This window comes from Sinocyclocheilus rhinocerous, unplaced genomic scaffold (assembly GCF_001515625.1).
Source record: "Sinocyclocheilus rhinocerous isolate Xijiao unplaced genomic scaffold, SAMN03320098_v1.1 scaffold20, whole genome shotgun sequence".
Taxonomy (NCBI): Eukaryota; Metazoa; Chordata; class Actinopteri; order Cypriniformes; family Cyprinidae; genus Sinocyclocheilus; species Sinocyclocheilus rhinocerous.
In genome coordinates this window covers 411,351-434,621 of record NW_015640468.1, presented here as the reverse complement: position 1 = coordinate 434,621, position 23,271 = coordinate 411,351, and the positions used below count along the sequence as shown (strand labels likewise).

Below are 23,271 nucleotides of genomic sequence, written 5' to 3'. Positions count from 1 at the left end.
AGGATGTCATCAGAGAAGGTCCGTCATTTCCGAGGGGAGGTGCATTTTCAGATTTGGATTAAAGATTACAAAAGGCAAACAATTTTTTTTGTGGATTGACTTACACAGATGAATTGTTCACCACAAAAATAGCAGTGTGCGCTAACAAAATTAAAATAGTCAATTTTGATTTCATGTGTACTTTAAAAAAAAAAAAAAACTCTATATCCAAAATTGCTCTGTTTTCTGTTGAAGAAAAAATGAGACGAGAAAAAAAAATAGACTTCCACGAGTTTTAGCTATTACGAGAAGCTTTTGAGTTTTAGAAGTTTTCATAATGTAGAGTGTGTTTATATTTATAATAATATAATAAATCAGGAAAGATGAGGTAAAACAGATCATGTGTTTTGTCAATTTTGTCATGTGTATTCATGATCAGCAGTCACGTTTATAATTTTGAGCAAAACAACTCTGATTATCTCTTTAACCATTATGCAGCATGACTAAAATGTTACAAGGTTTTAATTGACTAGAACTAGACTAAAAAGTCCAAGACTTTTAGTCTACAAAAACTTGACTAAACAAAAACCAGGACAGGTTGACTGAATATGATAAAAATTGAAAAGGACATTTGGCACAGGACTAAGACTAAATTAAAAAAAACAGCAGACAAAATTAACACTAATACTTTAGTAATCACACTTTAAAATATGATAATAGAGTTTATACTGTACGTGATTCTTTAAAAGGTCAGGAGTGATATAAGGATTTAAGAAGAGAAACCACATTTAAAAGACCAAGTGTTATATTCTTTTCCTTACAGACTGAAATAGAGCATGACATGAAATGACAGATAATGATTATTTTTAGCGTTATTGTTAAGGCTGTTGGTAGATTTTTGGCACTGACACAATGGCAAATACAGCTTCTGTGCCACTCGGCCAAAGCAGGCTCACTTATCAGCTGATACTAGTAATCTTAATATATATATATATCATGGAAATAAATAAATGCAGAGACGATTATCCAGCCTGGTCAATTTACAGTATCACACCATCACAAATGTAGTTTTTCTGAAGTTTTTAATGTTAGGTTCAGAATTCACAGAAAATACAGAATTCACCAAAAATACACTTTTCGCTCCACTGCCCAAACATCTAGCGAGCTCTCAGACTCAATCTAATCTCTGACATGCTGACCGTTTGGTCTGTGTCCATTTATTTTCAAGCGCCACCACAGTTTTCAGCAGACTGATTCACAAACACCCACAGAGGTGAAAGCTATTTTTGTTTGTCTGTGGTTAAAGGTCATTTAAACCCTAAACTGATCATTTTGCAGCTTGTTTGTGTGTGTCTTTAGAGATGTGAACTACTTGTTCGTGTGTGAATGTAGGTTCAGAAGGATACACCAGTGTGTGACTTCATGAAGAAGCAGGGTGTGTTGTCATGGGCTGTTTCAGACAATCCTGACCAGAGCAGCGATTCAGACTGTGAGGAACCAGACGCATGCTCTTATAAGGTACACAAACCCACAGGCAGCAAAGTTTAGAGCATACACAGTGTTTTGGATCTGAATATTTTTGTTTATAATTATGTATTCAGATTCACAGTACTCTCAGTCTTTGGACACTTTGGATCCAGAGTTTCAGCGAGATGAAATCCACTCACAAACACTAGCACGCAAACATCAGACAGACAAAACAGACTTAAAACTAAGACAGTTCAGAGATGCTGCTCTTGAAGTCTGATGTCTGTCTGTGTGTTGCTCAGTATCTCAGTATCTCAGTATCTGTGCGATGAATTCAGAATGAAGAGAAAAACAGGAAGGGAATGTCATTGGCGTGAGCTTGCAGGAGAGAAGCTGCTGTGGATTGTGCCTTCTGTTGCATCAGAACCTCAAGCAAACATTTGTTTATAATATGAATTTTATATTTTTATTACATGTATATAAAATATAAATAATTGCTAATTAAATAAATAATATATATTATACATACTTTAAAAATAGTATATTAAGAACAGATTTTTTTTTAATAGAAATCCAAATCATGATAATGGTATCATAATTGGATTTATATAAAATTATTAATTATTTGTCATTTTATTACATTGTGCAAAAAATTCCATTATTTGAAAATGAGCATTTATGTACATTCATAAAACATTCTATAATGACTAAATATACCGTTCAAAACTTTGGGGTCAGTACGTTTATTTTTTTTATGTTTTTGAAAGAAGTCTCTTATGTTCACCAAGGCTGCATTCATTTGATCAAAAACAGTAATGTTGTAAAATATTATTAAAATGTACAATACCTGTTTTCTATTTTAATATAATTAAAATGTCACTTATTCCTGTGATGCAAAGCTGAATTTTCAGCATCATTATTCCAGTATTCAGTGTCACATAATCCTTCAGAATTCATTTAATATGCTGATTTACTGCTCAAGAAACATTTACTATTATTATCAATGTTGAAAACAGCTGTGCTGTAATATTTTAGATTTAACTACAATACATTTAATAATTAAGTAGAGGCTTTTCTCCAAAGTGATTTACAAATGAGGACAATAGCAGCAATCAAACCAACAGTTTTTTTTTTTTATGAATATTTTATGATTGTCAAATATGAATAGAATAATTTAAGTCAATTTTTTTCTTTCTTTCTTCCTTGAAGTCTATAAATTCGCCCAAACAACATCTGTTACCTGACTAATAATAACCTTTGCATGTTTTCTCACTGTCCTCTACCTTTCTGCTGTCTTTACTCTCTCTCTCTGTTTCTAGTTGAGTCAGCCGTCTCATTGCCCAGAGCTGCTGTTCTTCCTCTGTAGTTTACTGAGTGTCCGGCTGAGAGCTCTGTGCTGGGCGCTAGAAAGCCTCCATTACCTCCCCTCACCTATCACACACACACACACACACAAACTCTGACCTCTGGCCAAAGAGTGCTATTGCCATGTGTGATAAGTAACCGTGCTTTGGCAGCATCGCTGTCACTGTTCACACTGAGTGTGAACAACGAAGTGTTTATAACCTAAACATTTTGATCTTAGAGAAAGACTGTTTGAGCCAACTACACGCACACTTGAAGAACCAAGCTCAGCTGGACAAAGCGCACTACGGTAGGAGACAAAAACACATTTTCATTTTCCTCTCACCACCATGAAGCGAAAGGATTTGCCATTTGAGGTTACATCTTCGGTCCACACAAATCTGTTTTAAACAGAGAACGTCCATCTTGATTGATTGATCCAATCACAAGTGGTCAGCATAGACAATAAAAACAGATCAGACAGATGAGCACATCTGGTCCCCCAAGAATGCCTCTCGACCTTAAAACCGAATCAAGTAAAGATGTCTTTGCTTTTGCAACATGGCATTCCTCAAAGGAAGTGGTTGAAAATACACCATGGAAGCTTCAAAATATGTTTTTTTCTTAAATGGACTATGCAATGATGACGTAATAGAAATAATGTTGTTGTTTTGGAATGTAATTACTAATTTACATCATTTGAATGAAATTGAAATTCCATTTTTTCAAAAACATTCTTCTTCTACTGAACTACTAAAAGAAACATTAATAGAACTGTTAAGAAACCAAACTGGCAAAGATGAATTGTTAAATTGCGTTTTAGGAGGGCGTGGACAAGTCTTAACTTTTATAAAGAATATCTCTTTGGGTTTGAGACTTTAGTCTTTGCAACTTTAGGGATCTTATGCACGAACAGCTTGTAACACTCCATAGAGAAAGGAAAACTTGAAATCGCATCATATGACCATATATGATTTTATTTACATCTCATAAATTGAATAATTACTAAATATTTGCTCAAATATATTCTTTTGACATACAGTGGTAAGAAAACTGTGTGAAAACTTTGAAATTAGTTGGTTTTCTCCAGTAATTGGTCATAAAATGTCATCTGATGTTCATCAAAATCACAAATATAGACAAAAACTGTGTTTTAGCTAACAACACACCAACAATTTCTTTATTAAACATCCCATTATTCACATATGTACATAAATATGTGAATCAGATTGCAACGTTTAGGGTTCTTAGGATCTTTGAGCGTAAATGAAGTAATTTTAACCATAAAATGGCCTACATAGATGCTGACAGCTTCAGTTCAGCTGCTGATGTGTCATCTTTAATGTATTATTAATCCCACTGATTTGTAACAGATTTATGAATAATTTCTCTTGTGTTACTGGGTAATCTTACTCTGCTGAAGACTAGAACCTTGATGTTTTATAAGAGAGTTGTTGCACATCAGATTGTATGTCCAGTCTTGGTGTCATGTGATCACCCCAGTGCTGTATATTTGATCTATTTGTGTGAATCTTCTGTAGAGAGATCATCTATTGACTTGGTGAGAATGGTGCTTCGTACCTTCATTGATCTTGGGGTAAGTGATTCTATACACACAAACAAGAAGCCCTACAGAAGCTGTAAATAAAAGCGCAAGGCCAGATAAACCAAGGACAGTAAAGTGTAACACATGTAGCAGGTGTTGTAATAAAGGAAAGTTAATTTGGCCTCTGGGGACTAAACAGCGTTTCTCTGTTCCTGCGCTTTTGGTGTTGATTGAGGACAGGCAGAGAGGAGATGCGTATCTAGATGTCAGTCCTCTCTTCTCTCAGTGCGCTCACAAAGCGAAACTCTTGCAGTTTTTCAAACAGTTCATGTACAACTGAAAGAGAAAAGGTTTGAAGAGAAGAGAAGTCAGTCTCAGAATGGTAACAGTAAGCACTTCTGAAATTCAGTTCTTCAATGTTGTGAAAAGCATTGGTTTTTGTTTTGCCTAGAACACTGGCTTTTTGTAATATATGTGATGCTGAGGTTGCTTTTTTGTTCGTTTTTGTTGTTGAAAGCCCAGAATTGGTTTAGTTATTTGTTAGATAATGACTATTCAGATGGTTAGATAATGTTCTCTGTTTATAAAGAGGAGATAAATTGCATCAAAAATATGTTTTTTAGTTTCATTAGATTGTGTTGTTTTCTTTTGTTTAACTGTACACTAAAAAATGCTGGGTAAAATAGGGACAAACCCAGCAATTAGGTTGTTTTGACCCAGCGGATTAGTTAAATGTTTAACCCAACCTTCTGGGTAGTAACCCAACCGCTGGGTCAAAACAACCCAATTGCTGGGTTTGTCCCTATTTTACCCAGCACTGTGTTGTATTTAACCCAGCATTTTTTATAGTGTAATGAATATGTAAGGCTTGGTTCAGTACACAAGTTTCTGATAATTGACCCAGCTGCAGTGTTTCTGTCATGATTTGATGTATAGTTTAGCCACACAGCGCTGCATATGAATGTTCATATGTATGCAAACATCCCGCATTACCTAAACCAGGGGTGCCCAAACTCGGTCCTGGAGGGCTGGTGTCCTGTCTCCGTTTCTTGAAAGTATTCTAAAAAAAATATTTAAAGAAAAGAAACATAAACCAATACTTAATATACATTAAAAAATATATGGCAATATAGAAATATGCCATCTCCTGAGAGAGGGAAAGGTTAATTAAAAATCCATCCATGTAATTTTAAAGGTTTCACAGCCACGTTCATACTATGTCTGAACTGTAAGAAAAAATCAAATCAGCTCAAAAATATTTAAAAAGCAATGTAAAATACACCTTCCTTCTTTAGCAGTTTATTTCCTCACCTGCTGTTAATTCATCATCATCACATGCTCAAGTGAGATTTATAGGCTTTTTTTTTTTTTTACATTTTAACTGGTGAGAGGAAATGTCAACTCCATCAAAACTGCTAAATTACAAATAAATTGCTTGGGATCTTTAGATAATTCGAGTCAGTTTTCAGATAATTTGCCACTGATGTGATAATAAAGAGGACGGTCATTTTTTAATACTGCAAGACTTTCTGAGTTTCCTGAATTCAATAGACAGAGCTAAAAAATGAGCTTTTGAAACCCATCCTGTAGTCTAAATTCATAACTGTTTTAATGCTAGATTTATAATTACAAATATTTGACATTAGGGTATGCAATACTTTTGATATGATGGTGTTGACATTTAGCTATTAAAAATGGCCAGAAGATTAAAAGAAAAACATTTTTACTCCAAAATTTAAATAAATACCTCTGAACAGATCCATCCAAAACACTTCCTCTGTCTAAGGAATCAGTGATTCCAGAGGTCCAGTTGAGTTTCAGGAGGTTTTCACTGAATAGAGTATTGATGGGTAATGATGGATGCTACAGAGACACAGGTACTGCACATCACTCACTGTAAATGACTTGGGCTCTATATATACCCTATATCATCTGACAATCACATATTTAAACACCCATCCATGCAACATGAGTTCCTGAGTAAATGTGCATTTACATACATCCATCATTCTTGTGTATCTTAATTCTGAGCAACACAGGAGTGAGTGGCCTTGACCGTGTTCATCTAAAACACAACGACTAATGGATGGCTGCTGCTTGTAGTGCAGAAGTGCTGAATAAGCTCTCTAGAGCCACCCAGACAATCGATCCACAGACTCTCCACACACACACACTCAGCTGGAGATGGGAAAAGAATAGGGTGATTAACAAGAAACAAAATGGGCTGAGAATTAACAGTTGGCCGCTGCACTCAGGGATTCACTTGATTAACACTTTCCATTAAAGATCACTTTCATTCCTACATTTATTAAAATGTTTTAAGGTTGGCATGAAATGGAAATTCACCCTATCTATTTTGTGAATGCATCTTGTATTGTGAACGATTCATCCATGTTTTTTTATTTATACATTTCATCAAAAAGCGACTGACTTCTCTCTGGTGACTTCTCCAATCATTTAGTCTGCTTAAACCCTGCTTCTTTTCTTGCATTTGACTGAAAGCTCACATTCGGTTTTTTTTGTTTGGTTTTTTTTTTGGTTTTTGAGTGCAACATCTCCAAATCCAATCAGTGACCAATGGATCCAAGTTCCATGGATCTTCCAATGGATCCGTTACACTCTGATGTACGTCACAATATGGTAGAAAACATCCGTCGCTAGTGGTTTCATCATAATACTTTGAAAAAAGGTTACATTTCCTGCTTTTATTGGATTAAATGTAGTATTACCCAACTCAGGGTTCCCACACCTTTTGACCAACTTTAAGACTTATTTTAATGATTTTTCCAGATATAAGAATCAGAATCTTGCATACTGAAAAGTCGTCTTAGTTTAAATGACATTTAAAGTGTAATTTACCACAAAAATACATTTGTTTCTGGGAAGCAAGCCTATTTATCTCAAGCTGAGAATAGATAACATAGACAAGAAATAATGAAAGCTAATGTACACAGGCCAGTAATGCCCTCTACTGGAAACCTGATCATGAAAACCCCAGTTTGACACTCACTTGAAATTAAATTCTTTATGAAAAACACATTGATGATGAGAATAAAAGGCTGCATTATAAAAGTGGCCCAGAGCATAATGTTAATTGCCTTCTGTTAAAAAATAATCCATGTTTATGATATCAATATGAAATCGAAATGTAGTAGTTGCACTTCAATCAATGTAGATCTTCCTGTTACACGACTGTGTTCCGTATCGACCCGATCTCGTCAATCTGACACTCCACAACATCACTTTTCTTCATAAATGTGTGATTGTTCAAACCCGAATGAACAGCTGAAGTATTAAGTCAGTAATTGAATCTTTGCACTGATTTGTTCGGCCATGTGATTCCCTCAGCAAATCAGCTTGAATGCCAATTAGAAAGCTTAAATACTGAAGCCAGTGCCTGTTAAATGTGCCTCTTTTCTTTTTAAACTTCTGTTTCGTGTGAAAACTGACATCACGGCAACGTCAATAAGAGCATTACAGCTGGTCTTGTGTTGTTCTGCATTTCAGCTGTTCTCATTGTGTCAGTGTCAGCCACACTTTCCTGACCGTTTGAACAGAAGCGAATCAACCAGACTTTATCTGCGTGTCAAAACAAAGGTTTCAGGTAAGGCTTTAAGCGGGTGTTAACAGCCTGCCAGGTGCACTGATTGTGGGTTATGACGCTAACCCAGCCATGTTGAAATATGCATTGATTTTCCTATAGAAGAACTCACCTTTAGATACACAGGTGGATTTCTGAACACCCCCACACCTGGAGGCGTTCCGGTCAGAAACACATCACCGGGACAAAGTGTCACAAACCTGCAGAGTAAAGGCGACAGTAAAGACATTTATAATGTTAAAGCTTTCTACTTCAAAGAAATGCTGTTCTTTTGAACTTTCTATTCATCAATGAAAAAAAAATGAAGCATGGTTTCCACAAAAATATTAAGCAGCTGTTTTCAACGTTGATAAGAAATGTTTCTCGAGCAGCAAATCAGCATATTAGAATGATTTCTGAAGGATCATGTGACTCTGAAGACTGGAGTAATGATGCTGAAAATTCAGCTTTGAATTAGAGGAATAAATTACATTTTAGAATATATTGAAGTAGAAAACAATTATTTTAAATTGTAATAATATTTCACAATATTATTGTTTTTACTGTATTTTTGATCAAATGCATGCAGCCTTGGAGAGCATTTTATAAATAAAACCAGAGTGAGCTTGCTTACTGTGAAACCCAGGCAATAAGCTTCTCAGTTTGAAAGATCATTTGATTGGTGTTACTGTCCTGAACCACGGCTCCATTCACCAGACAGCGGATACCCAGGTTATGAACATCTGTTTGAACAAGTAGGATTGATCTGATTTGTGACCAGAAATAGTGCTAGTATTAATTGTCAAATACATCTATCTTACTTTTTCACATTTTTGTATTTTCCCACTTTAAGTACCTTTGAGTGCTGAAGTGGTAACCAGTGCTGGCCCGAGTGGACAAAATGTGTCAAATGTTTTTCCCAGCAACCACTGCTTTCCATTGCGCTTCATCTGCCAATCACGAGCACTCACATCGTTCGCTACAGTGAAACCTGCAACATAGGAAAGGGCCTCCTCTTCCTGAGACAAATAGATACATTTATTTAAAATTAGGTTGGGGCAATTGTGGGAATGACACAAGAAATGTCCTGCTGCTAGGATGCTGCATTATACTTAAGTCTTTATTGACTTAACCCTGTAAAGCCTGGCATATAAATTAATAGTTAGTAAAATCTTTTGAAATGGAGCAGTTTATTGAACCTTCAGACAAAAATAAAAAAGTTTGCATGTGTTTTTTTTTTTGAGGCTTTTATGGCTCATATAATGATATATAAGAATAAGGAGCTTATACTCAAGGTAAAAACACTTCCGTTTTATTTAGATGCCCAAACTGAGCAAAAATATGCAATTTGATGCAGATGCTGATTTTATAATGCAAAATGTATATTTTTATAACGGTATTGCAGACATTACATAAATGCATATAAATATCAGTTGTCACTCTATATCTTCCAATAATATGTCTCGGTAAAATGATATTTAAATGCTTAGTTTATGATCAAAACTTTGTAATTTTTATTGTGGGGGGCAAAACATGTTATGCAATACAATGACGACTGAGAAATGAGTACAAATAAACATTTCCCAAAAGCCTGATGTATCATATATGATACACTTTAACATGATTTTTCTAAAAACATTATGTATGGATCTTAAAGTTGTTTCAGTTCAGTAAATGTTCATCTTGAAATATTACTAACAATATAAAAGTTATTCTTAGGTTTACTTTATAAAAATCAGTCAAGATTCTGACGTAAATCAGGCAACAGAAGGCATGTAGCAGATTGTACAACAGATTTTTCAGCAAAGTTTCAATCATGTTAATTTAGACGCCTTATAATAGAGTAGGCTTTATAGGGTTAAATGTGTTCTATTGCATATTTTGACTACTCACATTTAGCCACACACAAAAAAAATTTAGACGCCTTATAATAGAGTAGGCTTTATAGGGTTAAATGTGTTCTATTGCATATTTTGACTACTCACATTTAGCCACACAAAAAAAAAAAACCCTGAACCTATAATTTTATCTCATTCACATACTTAAATGTGATTGTGTCCTGCAAGTGCAGCTGAAATTACACACGTAATGTTTAATATACTGTAATAAATCTTATCAATTAACAGAACATTTCTATTTTAACACACATGTCAACAGATGGATATATAAATAACCATTTTGCTACCTTAATATGCTTCCCTTTCTGTCCAATCACAAAGGCAAGTTCCACCTCCCAGTCCACTTCCTGTAAATTGAGCCGCCACAATGTGAAAACATGGATTGCATGTTTCACGCCCCAGAGTGAAAGATTTTCAATATTCGATTTTTAATAAAATAAGATTATTTTAAAGTTGGATACTTCTACATGTCGAACAGAAATCTGCATGTGACAGGTTCCAGCTGACATTACAACAGTCAGTCTCATACTGTAGTTATTCTGTAGTATGGAGTGTCATTGTTGATTTAAAGTGACACCAGCCGTCAGTTTGAAACTCACCTGACTCTCCGCTGGGAGAATGATGTCATCATAAGGGCCAGTTATGGTGGAGGGGAACTTGCTGAATATGATGGGCTCTTTAGGAATCGGGGCGTTTTGCTCTAGGCAGTGGTCTTTATAATTCATACCAACACACACCACCTTCTCTGGGCCAGTCACTGGGGAAAGCAGCCTGACATCCGTCTGCGCCACCACATGCTGGCCGCTGGACAAAGCCCTGCGAGCGAGAGATAAAGATGAATAAATGCTGTTTTCTATAACTTGACACTTTCTACACGTAATACATCTCTAGAACGCCTAAATAATGAACTAATAAATATTACATTTTTGGGGAGTCGTTCCACATGACATAGTGCAACCTGAGCTAACCTTTCCTTGTCACAAAAAGCGTCAAATTATCTGTTATTTTAAGTGACTTGTCGACCTTGCAGCAGTACTTTCTACATTTTTTTCCCTCTGCATGTTTGTGCCTGTTGGTTGCACCACATGACTTTGCAGAATGTTTTTTAAGAAACTTTCACAAAATTGTTTTCTGTGGAGTAATAAAAGATTCATGCTAAACTACTTTATTATCTTTTCAAGAATTCCATTTTTGAATGATTTTCTTTCTTTATTATGATATTGGAACAGTTGCATCACCCTGATTTTTTTTTTCTTTTTTACTTTATGCCCCCCACAAAAATATCAAATTAATATTTATTTATAACTTAAAAACATATTTATAAATTATTTAAAAAATAATAATAATGAAGAGGTGTATTCAAGTCATGTAGAAATTGCATTTTTTAAATATTTTAAAATAAAATTAATCTATAATAGATTTAGAATGAATAGATCCAGACAAAATGACCGGTCTATGTAAAGTATGTGCTCTCTTTGTTGAGTGTGTGTAGTTTGTGTTACAGTGTGCATTCTTAATACCTCTTAGCACAGTCCATTCCCTTTTCCCCCATTTCTAGGAACTCTCTCATAGTGGAAGGCATGGAGGGGTCGAAGGCTTTCAGATCAATGACCCCCTGACCTCCTGCCTGCTCCACCCCGACTCTGACACCCACCTCGCCGCCTCTGTGGCAGAACTGGACGAGTCTCATAGCGGCTGAGCTTGCGGTGCCTCTGACAGTGCCTGCAGAGAATACAGCATTGAGTCTCCTCAAACTGAGCTGAGAGATACCCAGAAATCTCATCTATTAGAAAACAGAGGGAAAGAGAGACAGACAGAAGAAAGGACATACAGAAGTGAAAGGGAGAAATGGACAAACATACCAAGAGGTGCAAGATGACAAGAGAAATAATGTGCCCTTCAAATAGAGTCACAAATATCATATTTGCAAATTCCAAGCACATAAATAACAGCTTAGTCATACTGAAGAGAGAGAAAATCAGACAGATGATCCATGAGTTGCTGAATTGTGACATTTGGCGTGTTGATTTAAAACATTGTGAAAGCACTAATCTAAAACATGGATCATATATAATACATCTATAATATCTATACAGAGATCAGCAAGTCTGTAGTGAATTCTAATGAATGATTTAATGAAGTTATTTTAATTTTGCATTCTGTATTTCAATCTTTTTAAAGGGGTGATGCACCGAACAGCTGGTTTTTAACCTTTATTAAACCTCTTCAAATGACAAACGCACTAAATCCAAGCAACATACATTGAAAGAAAAAAATAAAAACTAATTAATTAATTACAAAATAATAAACAATGAAATACTTTAAAGCTAATTATAACAAATTCAATTCAACTCAAGGGGTGTTAATCAATACACTGCTTTATTTCAACTGCTTTTTGATTTAAATAAAATGTTTGAATTATTTTAAATGCCACAAAACATGGAGCATCTTTAACAAATCTACATTTGTGTAAATAATATTATTACACAAAAATTCAACCTCTTTGTTTTGCATAAAACACCATACTTAAAGCTGATAGATAACTGTGTTAATCACTGGACCTTCACAGTTGGACACTGGACTTTCTGCAACACGCATACATTTTTGATACCATGTATAAATAAGTGATAGAGATTAATAATTCCGCAGGTGCGCTGAAGGGAGCATTATTTCAGATAAAGGGAGCGAGGCAGCCTAAACCCAGCTTCAGCAGATGTATTTATTTTTATTTTTTTTGATTATGTAACAAAAATTCAGCAGCAGTCAAATTACTGATTGCTTAAGACAACATGTTTATCGTTAGAAACAAGATATCATGCAAGGCAGTGCAGATAAGAGGTTACTTTTCCCTGCTTTCAGTTTCTTGCAATGCTGTGTGAGTCCTACCTGATCTTGGTGCAAAAAACAGCAGGTTTGATCATGCAAGTAACAAAAAATGATACAAAATAAAGATTGCAAAATGATCTGTTTGAGGTTTAATGTGTTACTCGCTGCAACATCGCACTGTAATCCGACTAAAATTACACAATCTTTGTACTTTGACACAAAACTGCTCACACTCACTGTCGTCGCTGTCATGTGACTTCTTGATGTCCGGATTCGTGAAAGAGTCATTCTTTTGAGTCGGATCTTTTCATTGCATCGGTTGAACAGGTTCATGGATTCACGGGGATTTAACTGTAATGAAAGTGGAAGTGTTCAGAAATATTGTTAAAAAAAAAACGAGGTGTGTAAAAATGTGTGTTTATGACCATTCATCAAATGGCATACAAAACAAATTATAATACATCGTTTTTTTTGTTTTTTTTTATAATACATAGTTTTAAAGTTGGGTGATGTAAATTTATTTTATTATTATCTACTATAATTGAAAAATGTATTTAGGTTCTAAATGACTTAATAGCTGCGACAAAATGAACGGGGACACGTGGAAATATAATAAACTCTCTTCGTTTGTAATAAAACGTAATAAACAGTCGTGTGTGTGTGATACATGTGTCCAGTGGGACGAAAATAATTCAAAATTGTTTTTGAGCCAGTTTGCAATGAACTGTTCGAAAGAACCGATTCACAGAAATGAGTCGGACTTCTCATCACTGTGACTTCCGGTTTTATTTAGTCGTTTTAGGGATGTTTGTTGACAAAGACGTAATTTAAAGAAATACACGCGTAAGTTAAAACATTGAAATGCGTATTAAAAATCGCGCATTTGAAATATAAATTGATGTATTTTTTCCACAATTTCTGTGCCTTTTATTCCATTACAGAGTTCGGAAAAACTACATTTCCATAGCTCTCCAGTGGTCATGTGATTTGCCTTTGAAATCTGTCAGCTGACATCACGACAGCACTTCTGTGCAAGGCGAAATAAGGATCCGTGAGGATGTCTGTAAGGTAAGAGGATTATTTAAAACTGGTCAAGTTTAAAATCACTTTTATTATAACTGCTGTCTTCGGGGGAGTATATTGAGTTTTCTACGGTCATTGCATTATCTGAGTCTTTGTGCAACTGCAATAATTTTAAGTGATAATTGCTAAAAGCTACATTATGCATTGCTGTTAAAATAGATGTTAACTTGTTCTGTGGAGATTGTCTTTTTAATCTGTTTCTTGCTACGATTGTACTAATCGTATGTGATCAATCTCACGAATTCTTCTCAGAGTTTAGAAAGCAGACTGAGACTGTACTAAAGTCAAATTTGATAAATTTGAACTTATTATTATTATTATTATTATGCATTTTATTAAACCAAAGTCTCCCAGTCACCACGCTGCAGCCCCCATTTCAGAGTACTAAGTTCATAACAGTTTCAGCAGAACAGTTCCTCTTTGCCGATGACAACGTTGAATAAATATTTGAAATATGAGAAGTATTTCAATTTGCCATGTCAGCAGTGAGGAACTGCAGTTGCTGAAGCTGCAGGTGATTTATTCTTCCTAAATGTTTCAGTGAGCACTACATGTGGAAATAAAAATGTTTTAAATAGAAATTGCAAAACAGAAGCGTATCCATGGTCCTTTGTCACAGTTTCAGTCCTTTGGACCCCACTACTCATAGATGCCAGAAGACACTCAAATGTGAATCAAACATTATCAGAAATAGTGAGAGCAGCTGCAATGAGTCAAGCTAACTAGTCAACATTGTTATTATTTGTTTAACCTTGAAGAGATTTCATGTCTGTAAACGTGATTACTAAGCAAGAAAACATTTGTAAAGGTTTTAATCTTCTCTCTGTCTTTTCTTCAATCCAGTGTCCAGCCTCTCCAGTGTACAGCTGACTGCAAGGACCAGAAGTTAGTAAATCCCTGCCTCAAACTCTCAACTTGATGTGCATTTGCAGTCTTGTGGCCTCACTTGTGCGTGGGTGCTCACGAGCATGATAGGTCACTTAGCAGCATCACATTACCATCAGAGGAACTGTGACATAATGATTCAGTCATCACTGCTGTTCCCTGAACAGGCTGCATTACAATCAACAACACATAGACTTTAGACTTTAGACTGCTTTCTGATAACTGATGTGTAAAAGTAGAGTTTATTGTCTTAAGTGTGGCCCTCTGTAAACTGAACTACACATTTAGATCTGTATTTTTGGCCTGATTTTCCAGTAAAATTACATAAAACCACATGCATACAATGTAGGGGATGATATTAGACTCTAAATGATTAATAGATGCACGCACAATTATCCATCATCCCATAACAATGCACCCCCCCCCCCATTGGCAAGTCTTTTTTTTTCAGTTTTAAGCATAAAATCAACACTTTTATTAATTATTTCCATAAAATTAACCCAAAAAAGCTACAATTTGCCAGTGTTAGTGTTATTTTTAGTATTATTTATACACTGTCTTAGTGTTAATTAATATTTAGTTTTTTGAATTAGCATTTATTTTTATATATTAAGCTTTCATTTTAATTTTAATTTTTAGCAATTTTGGTATTTGCTTTTGTCAATTTATTAATTTTATATCTCTATTTAGCCTTAAGTATTTATTTCAGTTGTAGCAATTAAATTATTTATTTTATTTTATTTTATTTTAGTTAGCTGCCAAGGCGACATTTCTTTTTCTTTCTTTCTTTCTTTCTTTCTTTCTTTCTTTCTTTCTTTTTTTAAATAAATTAAGTTTAAGTTTGTTATATTTTGTTATATTTGTTTTAGGTTTAGTTAACAACAAACCACACTGGCCATGGGGTATATTTTCTGAAAACAAGTATTAATATATTTATTAATTCTGCTTAGATGCCCAGCCATAAGAAAACATTTTTTTGTAAGTTTTTTTTTCAGTTTTAAGCATAAAATCAACACTTTTATTAATTATTTCCATAAAATTAACCCAAAAAAACTACAATTTGCCAGTGTTAGTGTTATTTTTAGTATTATTTATACACTGTCTTAGTGTTAATTAATATTTAGTTTTTTGAATTAGCATTTATTTTTATATATTAAGCTTTCATTTTAATTTGAAGTTTTAGCAATTTTGGTATTTGCTTTTGTCAATTTATTAATTTTATATCTCTATTTAGCCTTAAGTATTTATTTCAGTTGTAGCAATTAAATTATTTATTTTTATTTTATTTTATTTTAGTTAGCTGCCAAGGCGACATTTCTTTTTCTTTCTTTCTTTCTTTCTTTTTTTAAATAAATTAAGTTTAAGTTTGTTATATTTTGTTATATTTGTTTTAGGTTTAGTTAACAACAAACCACACTGGCCATGGGTTATATTTTCTGAAAACAAGTATTAATATATTTCACAATTCTGCTTCACAATTAAATTTATGTGGTTTCAAGCATGTTATATACTAGAAAACAAGACATAATACATATTTCCATAATACAGATGAAGGAAATATATTTTTTTTGCTGTGTAATAATGAGTAATTATAGCACTGCTATTCTGCACTTTCTATATTGCTATATATTGTGAAGGTTCATTTGGATTTTTCTTCTTTTTTGCAGTTTTGATGGCATTATCTTAATATGCCAAAGTCATGAGCAGCTCCCTGATGAGCTGGAGTGTTTGAAAGCACCATTACAGGACTACAGTGCAGTGAGTTCAACTCCACAAACAACTAATCAGCCCTGCAGTTTATATCTATTTCTTTTTATTGCACACATCTGTCACCACAAGTAAATGTATATGGTTTTAACCATGTTTGCATATTTTATATTAAAAAAACAACAGCACAGATCCAGTAAATGATTTATTTATTTTTTGTTAAGCACTACAGTACTGTTTGGATTTACTGCAGCTTTTCTACAGTTTGTATATTAGAGCAAAAGTGTATATTGCTATTTTGTTTATTCTTATCTTCTACAGTTTTGATGGCATAATCTTGATATGCCAAAGTTATGAGCAGCTTCCTGATGAGCTGGAGTGTTTGAAAGCACCATTACAGGACTACAGCGCAGTGAGTTCAACTTCACAAACAACTAATCAGCCCTGCGGTTTATATCTATTTCTTTTTATTGCACACATCTGTCACTCTGTCACATTCAGGTGGACTGTTGCGTCGGTGAAGAAATCAGCTTAACAAAAATTAGAAATGTTACCTTGGCAACTAAATTAAATAAAATAAGAAATAAGTTTGTCCTAAAATTACTAAAACAAATAAAAATAAAGCTAAATATAAAACATTTAAAAATGAAGAACTAATAAAAATGACAAAATCACATTTTAAGAAGCACAACAAAATTAAACTTGAAATTAATTGAAAACTGAAAATATAAAAATAACAGCCGATCCAACTTATTAATAAATAGTATAATTGTATGTAAATAATACTAAAATAACACTGGGACTTACAGAACTAATGCCCTTCTATTTCTGCTTCTTTGTTCTCTAGTTTTTGACTTTTCTGCTTGTCTGTATCAGTGTAACCTAGTTATATTTCTGTGTCATCAGCCTTTAGAGGTGAGGGAGCACAAGTCGTCCCCTCATAAGGTGGCTGTGCTGGGCATCTGGGTGAAGAACCAGGCGCAGGGAGAAGCCGTTACTGAGCTGGCCACTGCTCTGGAGAGCGGCAGGTATGAGTCTGTGTGGAAACGATGTTTTATTTTAGCATTTCATATGGACAAAGATCTTTAATTAACCAGGTATCTCCGAGGATCCATTGTGTACAAAAATCAATAAAAAAAAAGATAATTTGTGTATGGTATAGGCTTGTCTATCGTGACATCGGTGGCTCTGACCCGGAGCGAATGGCTGCCCCACGTGTAGCTGAATATGTGCAAGCAGTTTTCAAGGATAGCCCTGTAACGGTGAGACTTTATGTGAGCATTTAAAGCTCTCTCTCATCTCAGTAAGAACTGACATGCTTTATTCATCTGCATGTCTTTGCTAGGTGACTGTAGTGAGTAATTTGAATACTCTGGAGAAGGAGTATCCCTGTTTGGCTGCAGTCAACCGCTGTGCTAACAGTAAGACATTTGATTCAATAAATTCAGCCTTGGTGAGCATAAAGAGACTTCTTTCAAAGATATTTAAAAAAAATTATTCTGGTAATATATACAAATACATAATGTACATTTTTACAATATAACCTTTTTTTACAATATCTTTTAACATTTTCATTGTAAGTAATCAAAGTAAATGTGGTTGTTGTTGAGTCAATTTACACTGATAGTAGAATGAGATATGAGACCATAAACCAAGACCATGACCTAGACCAAATCCACATTTATGTGTTCTTGATCGCTCAAGACTCCAGTTCTGGGTATCATTAGTGTGTTGTGTTATGTAAAGTGTACTTAAGGCTCATGTTTGTGCTTCAGCTGTGCCGCGCCACCAGGCCCGAGTGATCAAGCTGCTGTACTGTGGGGAAGGACCCATTCAACAGACCCTCATGGTGGTTGGCAAGGTGAGTTTTAGGTTAACTGTATTTGGACGCCCAGGATAGAAGAGTTTCCAGCACATATGAACATTGTATGTTGTTGCAGGGTATTACGTATGACACCGGTGGAGCCGACATCAAGGCCGGAGGAATCATGGCTGGAATGCACAGAGATAAATGTGGATCTGCGGCTGTTGCTGGCTTCTTCCAGGTACTGATCACATATGCACCTGATCGTATTACTGACGAGAATATTAGAGTCTAATATCAATGTATGTTTGTTTTTTTAAGATCTTAGCCAAACTAAAGCCTAAACACCTGAAGGTTGTGGGTGCAATGGCAATGGTGCGGAACAGTGTCGGATCTGGTAAGCAATTTTGTGTGCGTGTTTTGTCCAGTTTGGGTGTCTGTTGCTAAATATGGGTCATCTATTATTATTTTTTATTTTTTTATTTTTTTTTACCCTTTGGCAGATTGTTATGTAGCTGATGAGTTGGTGGTGTCTCGTGCTGGTCGCAGAATCCGAGTTGGAAACACTGATGCTGAAGGAAGAATGGTGATGGTGGACTTGCTATGTGAGATGAAGGAGCAGGTACTTGCATATTTCAGCATACACTCTAAAGTAGTGTGCATTACGATTTAAGATTTAAAGGGGCCCTATCATGACATCAAGACCATTTTGTTATATGAAAAATTATACCAAAAAGACAACTGAAACCTAGATGCCAAAACACTGAAATGTAGGAAGGTCTAATTTGCTTGTGTGTAGCACCTACAGCTTTGCATATCATCATTATTTTATATATATATATATATATATATATATATATATATATTATTTGTATTAGAATTACAACAGTTACAATTTTGAATAAGCTTGATTTTTTTATTTTTCAGTTATTAATTTGTTGGTTTAAATTTTGTCATTTAATATTTATAATTAATTTTATTTTTGATTTATTTCAAATAATAACGTTTTAATTTAGTTTAGTTATGGTTTTGTATATTATTTATTTCAGTCATGAAACTCTAGATGTTGTAGGCTGATAGACCCATTACTGCTAACATCACACCAGTGAGATTGCTTGCTCAACATTTAAATTGTCTGGTTCAGCGTTCACTGTAGAGTTCCTCCGAAACCCTCCACCTCCCCCAGTTCCTCCTGTCTAGATCTCTTACGGGATTTATGATTACCTATTCATGCAGCTGCAGCATATCTTACATGGTCACAGCAGTGTGGACCTCTTGTGTGCTTCTTTAGGCATTGAAGGAGGTGTCTCCTCAGCTCTTCACTATCGCCACTCTGACAGGACATGCTATCAGAGCCATGGGACCTCATTACTCTGTGAGTACTTCAACATACTCCTACACACCTTCTGAAGGTTGAGGAAAAACACTGTGCATCACACATCAGTGTGACCGTTTCCATTATGACTCTCCATGTGTCACTGTAGATCATAATGGATAACGGTGCTGCTCAACGCTCAGGAAACGCTCTGCAGTGGCAGAAAGGTAAGAAGAGCTAAGAATCGTTTGTTTTTGCTTCCATAAACATCGCTTCATTTGTCTGAAATCTGTTTGTGTGGCAGCGGGAGAGGTGCTGGGAGATCTGTTTGAGGTGTCCACCATTCGTCGAGAGGATTACGAGTTCCACAAAGGGAAGTCTGAGTATGAAGAGATCCTGCAGTCTAATAACCTGCCCTCGTCCGCCACACCGCGTGGACACCAGACGCCTGCCGCCTTCCTCATCATGGCTTCTGGACTGGATAAGGTAGACAAACACAAAATGGGTGTATTATCAGTTCAAGACTTAAGATGTAACATTTTTGCTAAAATATATCCATTAACCATGTTGGTCCCACAGCATGGAGTGGACTCGGACAAACCTCTGCCTTACTCTCATATCGACATTGCTGGATCCAGCGGCCCCTTCCCTGGTGTCCCCACAGGCGCCCCAATTCTTGCCATGGCAACAAAGTACCTGGAGCTTTAAATGCATGTCCAATGATTTTTCTGGTCCTTCATTATTTCAGTTATTTCCATCTAGTGCCATTTCTCGATTAATGGTTTTCATATCTGCTCCATCTGACACATTGTGTGTTCATGTAAGACTGGGGCAAATCATGACCTTTGCTGCTTCTAACCCATCTTGAACACTGTCCATTTTCTCATTCTGTTGTCACTCCATACATACATAAATGCATCTCTTCATGTCCTTAAAAACCTCTACGCTCCTCTTACTCACACACAAAATCATCTTATCCGATTATTCTTTAGTACTGTGCACGTTTTCCGTTTCTAATTAGCATTTACCGAGCTGAAAGTGAATTAACCAGTGTTTTATTTCCGTTCTTACCTTGTAGCCTTAGTGTCTGAGTTGAACTGACATGGAAGAAGAGGTGGGGAAGTTGAGCCAGTGATTGATAATGAATTTACATCTGTGAATTTGTTTGGCAATACTGTGAGACGAAAAATGCATATTGTACAACTGCCCATTTTGTACTAGTATAGTTGTGTGTAATCTAGAAAAAAAAAGACACGATGCCTTCTGTATCCAGTCCAGTTTGACCATAAGAATAAATGTCTCTGAATAGAATATGTGTGAAGGTTTGTGAAATGCAATAGTACTGCTTCACTGACAAAAGGACAAAGAAATGCGAGCAGTTTTTTTTTTTATTCTATTCAAAACGTGCATCTAAAATGCTTTATTAAATTACTATTTCGTTTTAACTACATTTTAAATGATCAAATAAACAGTTAAAATTATCAATGTTATTTAAAAAAAATTATAATCATTTAACTTAATTTTAAAACAATGTTTTAAATGTCTGTACATTTGTTTTAAAAAAAATTGTCTACATCTTTAATGTTTGGATTAAATTGACAACAGTCATGTGTATGCACGCATCAGAACATGCAAAGACGGCATTAAGCAACTATAAAAGATCTTAAAGGCACATGTTTTTGTTTTTTCTTTAACAATAAGTTACTATATTATAAACCAAACAATTGCACACACTGATCATACAAACTATATGAAAACACCCAAATCAATATAAACCTGTACTTAACATTTTATTGCAAAGGCATCTAAGATTACAATCAGAAAAGCCAAAATATTTCTATGTAAATGTTAAAAAAAAAAGTGAAGAAAAATATAGAGAAAAATTAAACCCTCTACAACATTTTATGTCTTTACATATTTTCTTCACTGAACACATAGCAAGTAGTGGAGTCTGCTGCTCTCTGATGCCTTTTAACATCTGAACACTATTGAACATGAGCAGCTCTGAATCCTGGCTAATAAATGAAGGTTCTAATAAAGTCAAGTGCTTTAAAGACCCACTAAGTTCTCGGCTATTCCAGCAGAACAATTTTTTCTTTTACTTATTATTAATGTGTCTGATTGTGAAAGGCAGTTCTCAGGCTGAACAGATAATAACAGCTGGTAAGAGTTGAATAGACTGAAGTTCACACCAAGAGCTTGTGAGAAAGAAAATGTGTGGTGGTATATATATATATATTTTTTTTTCATATTCACTCATGCTAAATTTGTTCCAAATGAAGATTTTTGGTTCCCTATATTCCTCAAGATATCTTTCGTATTCAACAGAAGATAGAAATTCATACAGGTTTGGAACAACCTGTGGGTGAGTAAATGATAACAATTTGCATTTTTGGGTGAATTAAAATAAGAATCTTTTTTTTTTCTCACCAGGGATGGGTAAAGCCTGTGCTGGAGTTTGATTTCCATGGTCCAGCTGGGACAAAGCCTGCTCAAAAGCCTGACTGAACGAGTTTTGGAAACTGGGTACTGGGACCCGATCAGAGCCGTCACTCTCTCCATCACTGTCTGCCAGAGGAGGGGCCAGGAACATGTCTGCTGTGGAGGAAAACACATCACTAAAAATTACTACTAATAATTGAAGGTCTAATAATTGAAGGTTCTAATAAAGTCACTAAGACCCACTAAAAATGACTACAAAACTATGCTATTAGGAGTTAGTGTAGCCAGTGAGCCAACAAGAAACAAGTGTAACAGGTAAGTCAAGTGATGACAGGACCTTCACCTTTCTTTGGGGTAGTTTTAGGCCCGGCATCCACACGGGCTTTCCCATCTTTCAGCATCTGCACACATTAATATGGTACATTTAGGCACAACTCTCAAGATGGCATTGTTTTTATTTCTCGATTTAAATTCAATTTGATTTTAGTGATGATTTTCCCACCACATGAAGGCTACAAAATTGACTATTTTGTTGTTATAAACATGAAAGAAAGTGCTTTAGGCAGTCTGAGAGAAATGACAGGCAAACCTGAGCGAAGGACATGCAGTGAGAATCCTCTTCCACACTGGCTATGCTCAGAGACGGACTGTGCTCACTCAGATTAGGAAACATCACTCCATCTGAAATAAAAACAGGTCATAAGCACAGAAGACTAACCACTGAAGGCCACTGCAAGAGAGAGTGAGTGCTACCTGATGAAGGGCTGCTGCTTAGAGGAGACGGGGGGCCCAGCAGGAGCTCTGGGAGCTGCACCTGTGAGCCGCTCTGAGAAGGCGATCCAAAAGCAGGAAAATGCTGGAGGTTCTCAAGCCCAATGTGCACCTCTGGATCTGAAGAACACACAAAAATAAATTCAATAATCAAACCAATCGCAACACCCTGAAATTAGCTGAATGTTCTACAATCAAACATTGTCTAGTTTCATGAAAATGTGCGCCATGGTTGCTCAGAAACACATGCAATGAGGAATTAAATTCTCACATTTGCCATGTTTCCTGTTTTCCTCAATTTCAATCCTCTTCTCCCTTCTCTTTTCATCCCTCGCTTTCTTCTGCCTCAGGCGCTTCCGTTTCTCCAAGTCATCTGCCAGAAATAGAAAAAAAGAGGTTTTTTTTTAATAACATTTTTTGTAGGACTGAACCATTTACCAATACATTTTCCCTCATTTCCCTTTTGTCATGTCATTTTTTTCTTCAGTTCAATTAATGAAACCGCAATTATGATATCACTATGCAACAACTATACTTCAACAAGAATGCATAAAATCAAAAGTGTCAGAAAAGACATTTACAAAACATATTTAAAAAAATAAAAAAATAAATTAAAAAAAAATA

General features: G+C 35.2%; 3 protein-coding genes and 1 pseudogene across 5 annotated transcripts in view; 2 read left to right on the top strand and 2 right to left on the bottom strand.

Annotated features, from left to right (window-relative positions):
- LOC107753143 (glycerol-3-phosphate acyltransferase 2, mitochondrial-like) overlaps nt 1-4,676 on the top strand; it is a 33,015-nt pseudogene extending 28,339 nt beyond the window's left edge.
- A 2,558-nt stretch (nt 4,677-7,234) lies between these two features.
- Nucleotides 7,235-12,944, bottom strand: LOC107753161 (fumarylacetoacetate hydrolase domain-containing protein 2-like). Of its 3 annotated transcripts, none has more exons than XM_016569286.1 (8): nt 12,878-12,944; nt 11,335-11,536; nt 10,414-10,630; nt 10,102-10,161; nt 8,773-8,935; nt 8,551-8,659; nt 8,050-8,137; nt 7,235-7,583 (listed from the first exon to the last, which is right to left on the bottom strand). In XM_016569286.1, exons 2-8 carry the CDS (start codon nt 11,502-11,504, stop codon nt 7,521-7,523), a joined length of 870 nt encoding a protein of 289 aa, XP_016424772.1. In that variant the 5' UTR covers nt 11,505-11,536; nt 12,878-12,944; the 3' UTR covers nt 7,235-7,520. The 3 variants fall into 3 exon arrangements, with proteins under 3 accessions (XP_016424772.1, XP_016424770.1, XP_016424771.1); XM_016569284.1 differs by lacking the exon at nt 12,878-12,944 and adding an exon at nt 12,701-12,871 and having other exon boundaries at nt 11,335-11,597; XM_016569285.1 differs by lacking the exon at nt 12,878-12,944 and adding an exon at nt 12,701-12,871.
- A 688-nt stretch (nt 12,945-13,632) lies between these two features.
- LOC107753142 (putative aminopeptidase W07G4.4) lies at nt 13,633-20,683 on the top strand. Its single transcript, XM_016569266.1, has 15 exons — nt 13,633-13,708; nt 14,567-14,608; nt 16,637-16,727; nt 16,817-16,844; nt 17,163-17,343; nt 17,478-17,577; nt 17,661-17,736; nt 18,091-18,176; nt 18,256-18,360; nt 18,441-18,516; nt 18,623-18,741; nt 19,411-19,494; nt 19,604-19,661; nt 19,739-19,920; nt 20,014-20,683. Exons 1-15 carry the CDS (start codon nt 13,698-13,700, stop codon nt 20,140-20,142), a joined length of 1,368 nt encoding a protein of 455 aa, XP_016424752.1. The 5' UTR covers nt 13,633-13,697; the 3' UTR covers nt 20,143-20,683.
- A 1,046-nt stretch (nt 20,684-21,729) lies between these two features.
- The window catches only part of LOC107753141 (RING finger protein 10-like), an 11,771-nt gene continuing 10,229 nt past the window's right edge, over nt 21,730-23,271 (bottom strand). The window contains exons 10-14 of the mRNA XM_016569265.1: nt 22,919-23,039; nt 22,630-22,767; nt 22,466-22,557; nt 22,214-22,277; nt 21,730-22,029 (exon numbers count right to left, since the gene is read on the bottom strand). Of these exons, the coding sequence (XP_016424751.1) occupies nt 21,836-22,029; nt 22,214-22,277; nt 22,466-22,557; nt 22,630-22,767; nt 22,919-23,039 (609 nt within the window). The 3' untranslated portion in view covers nt 21,730-21,835. The remainder of the gene's footprint in view (nt 22,030-22,213; nt 22,278-22,465; nt 22,558-22,629; nt 22,768-22,918; nt 23,040-23,271) is intronic.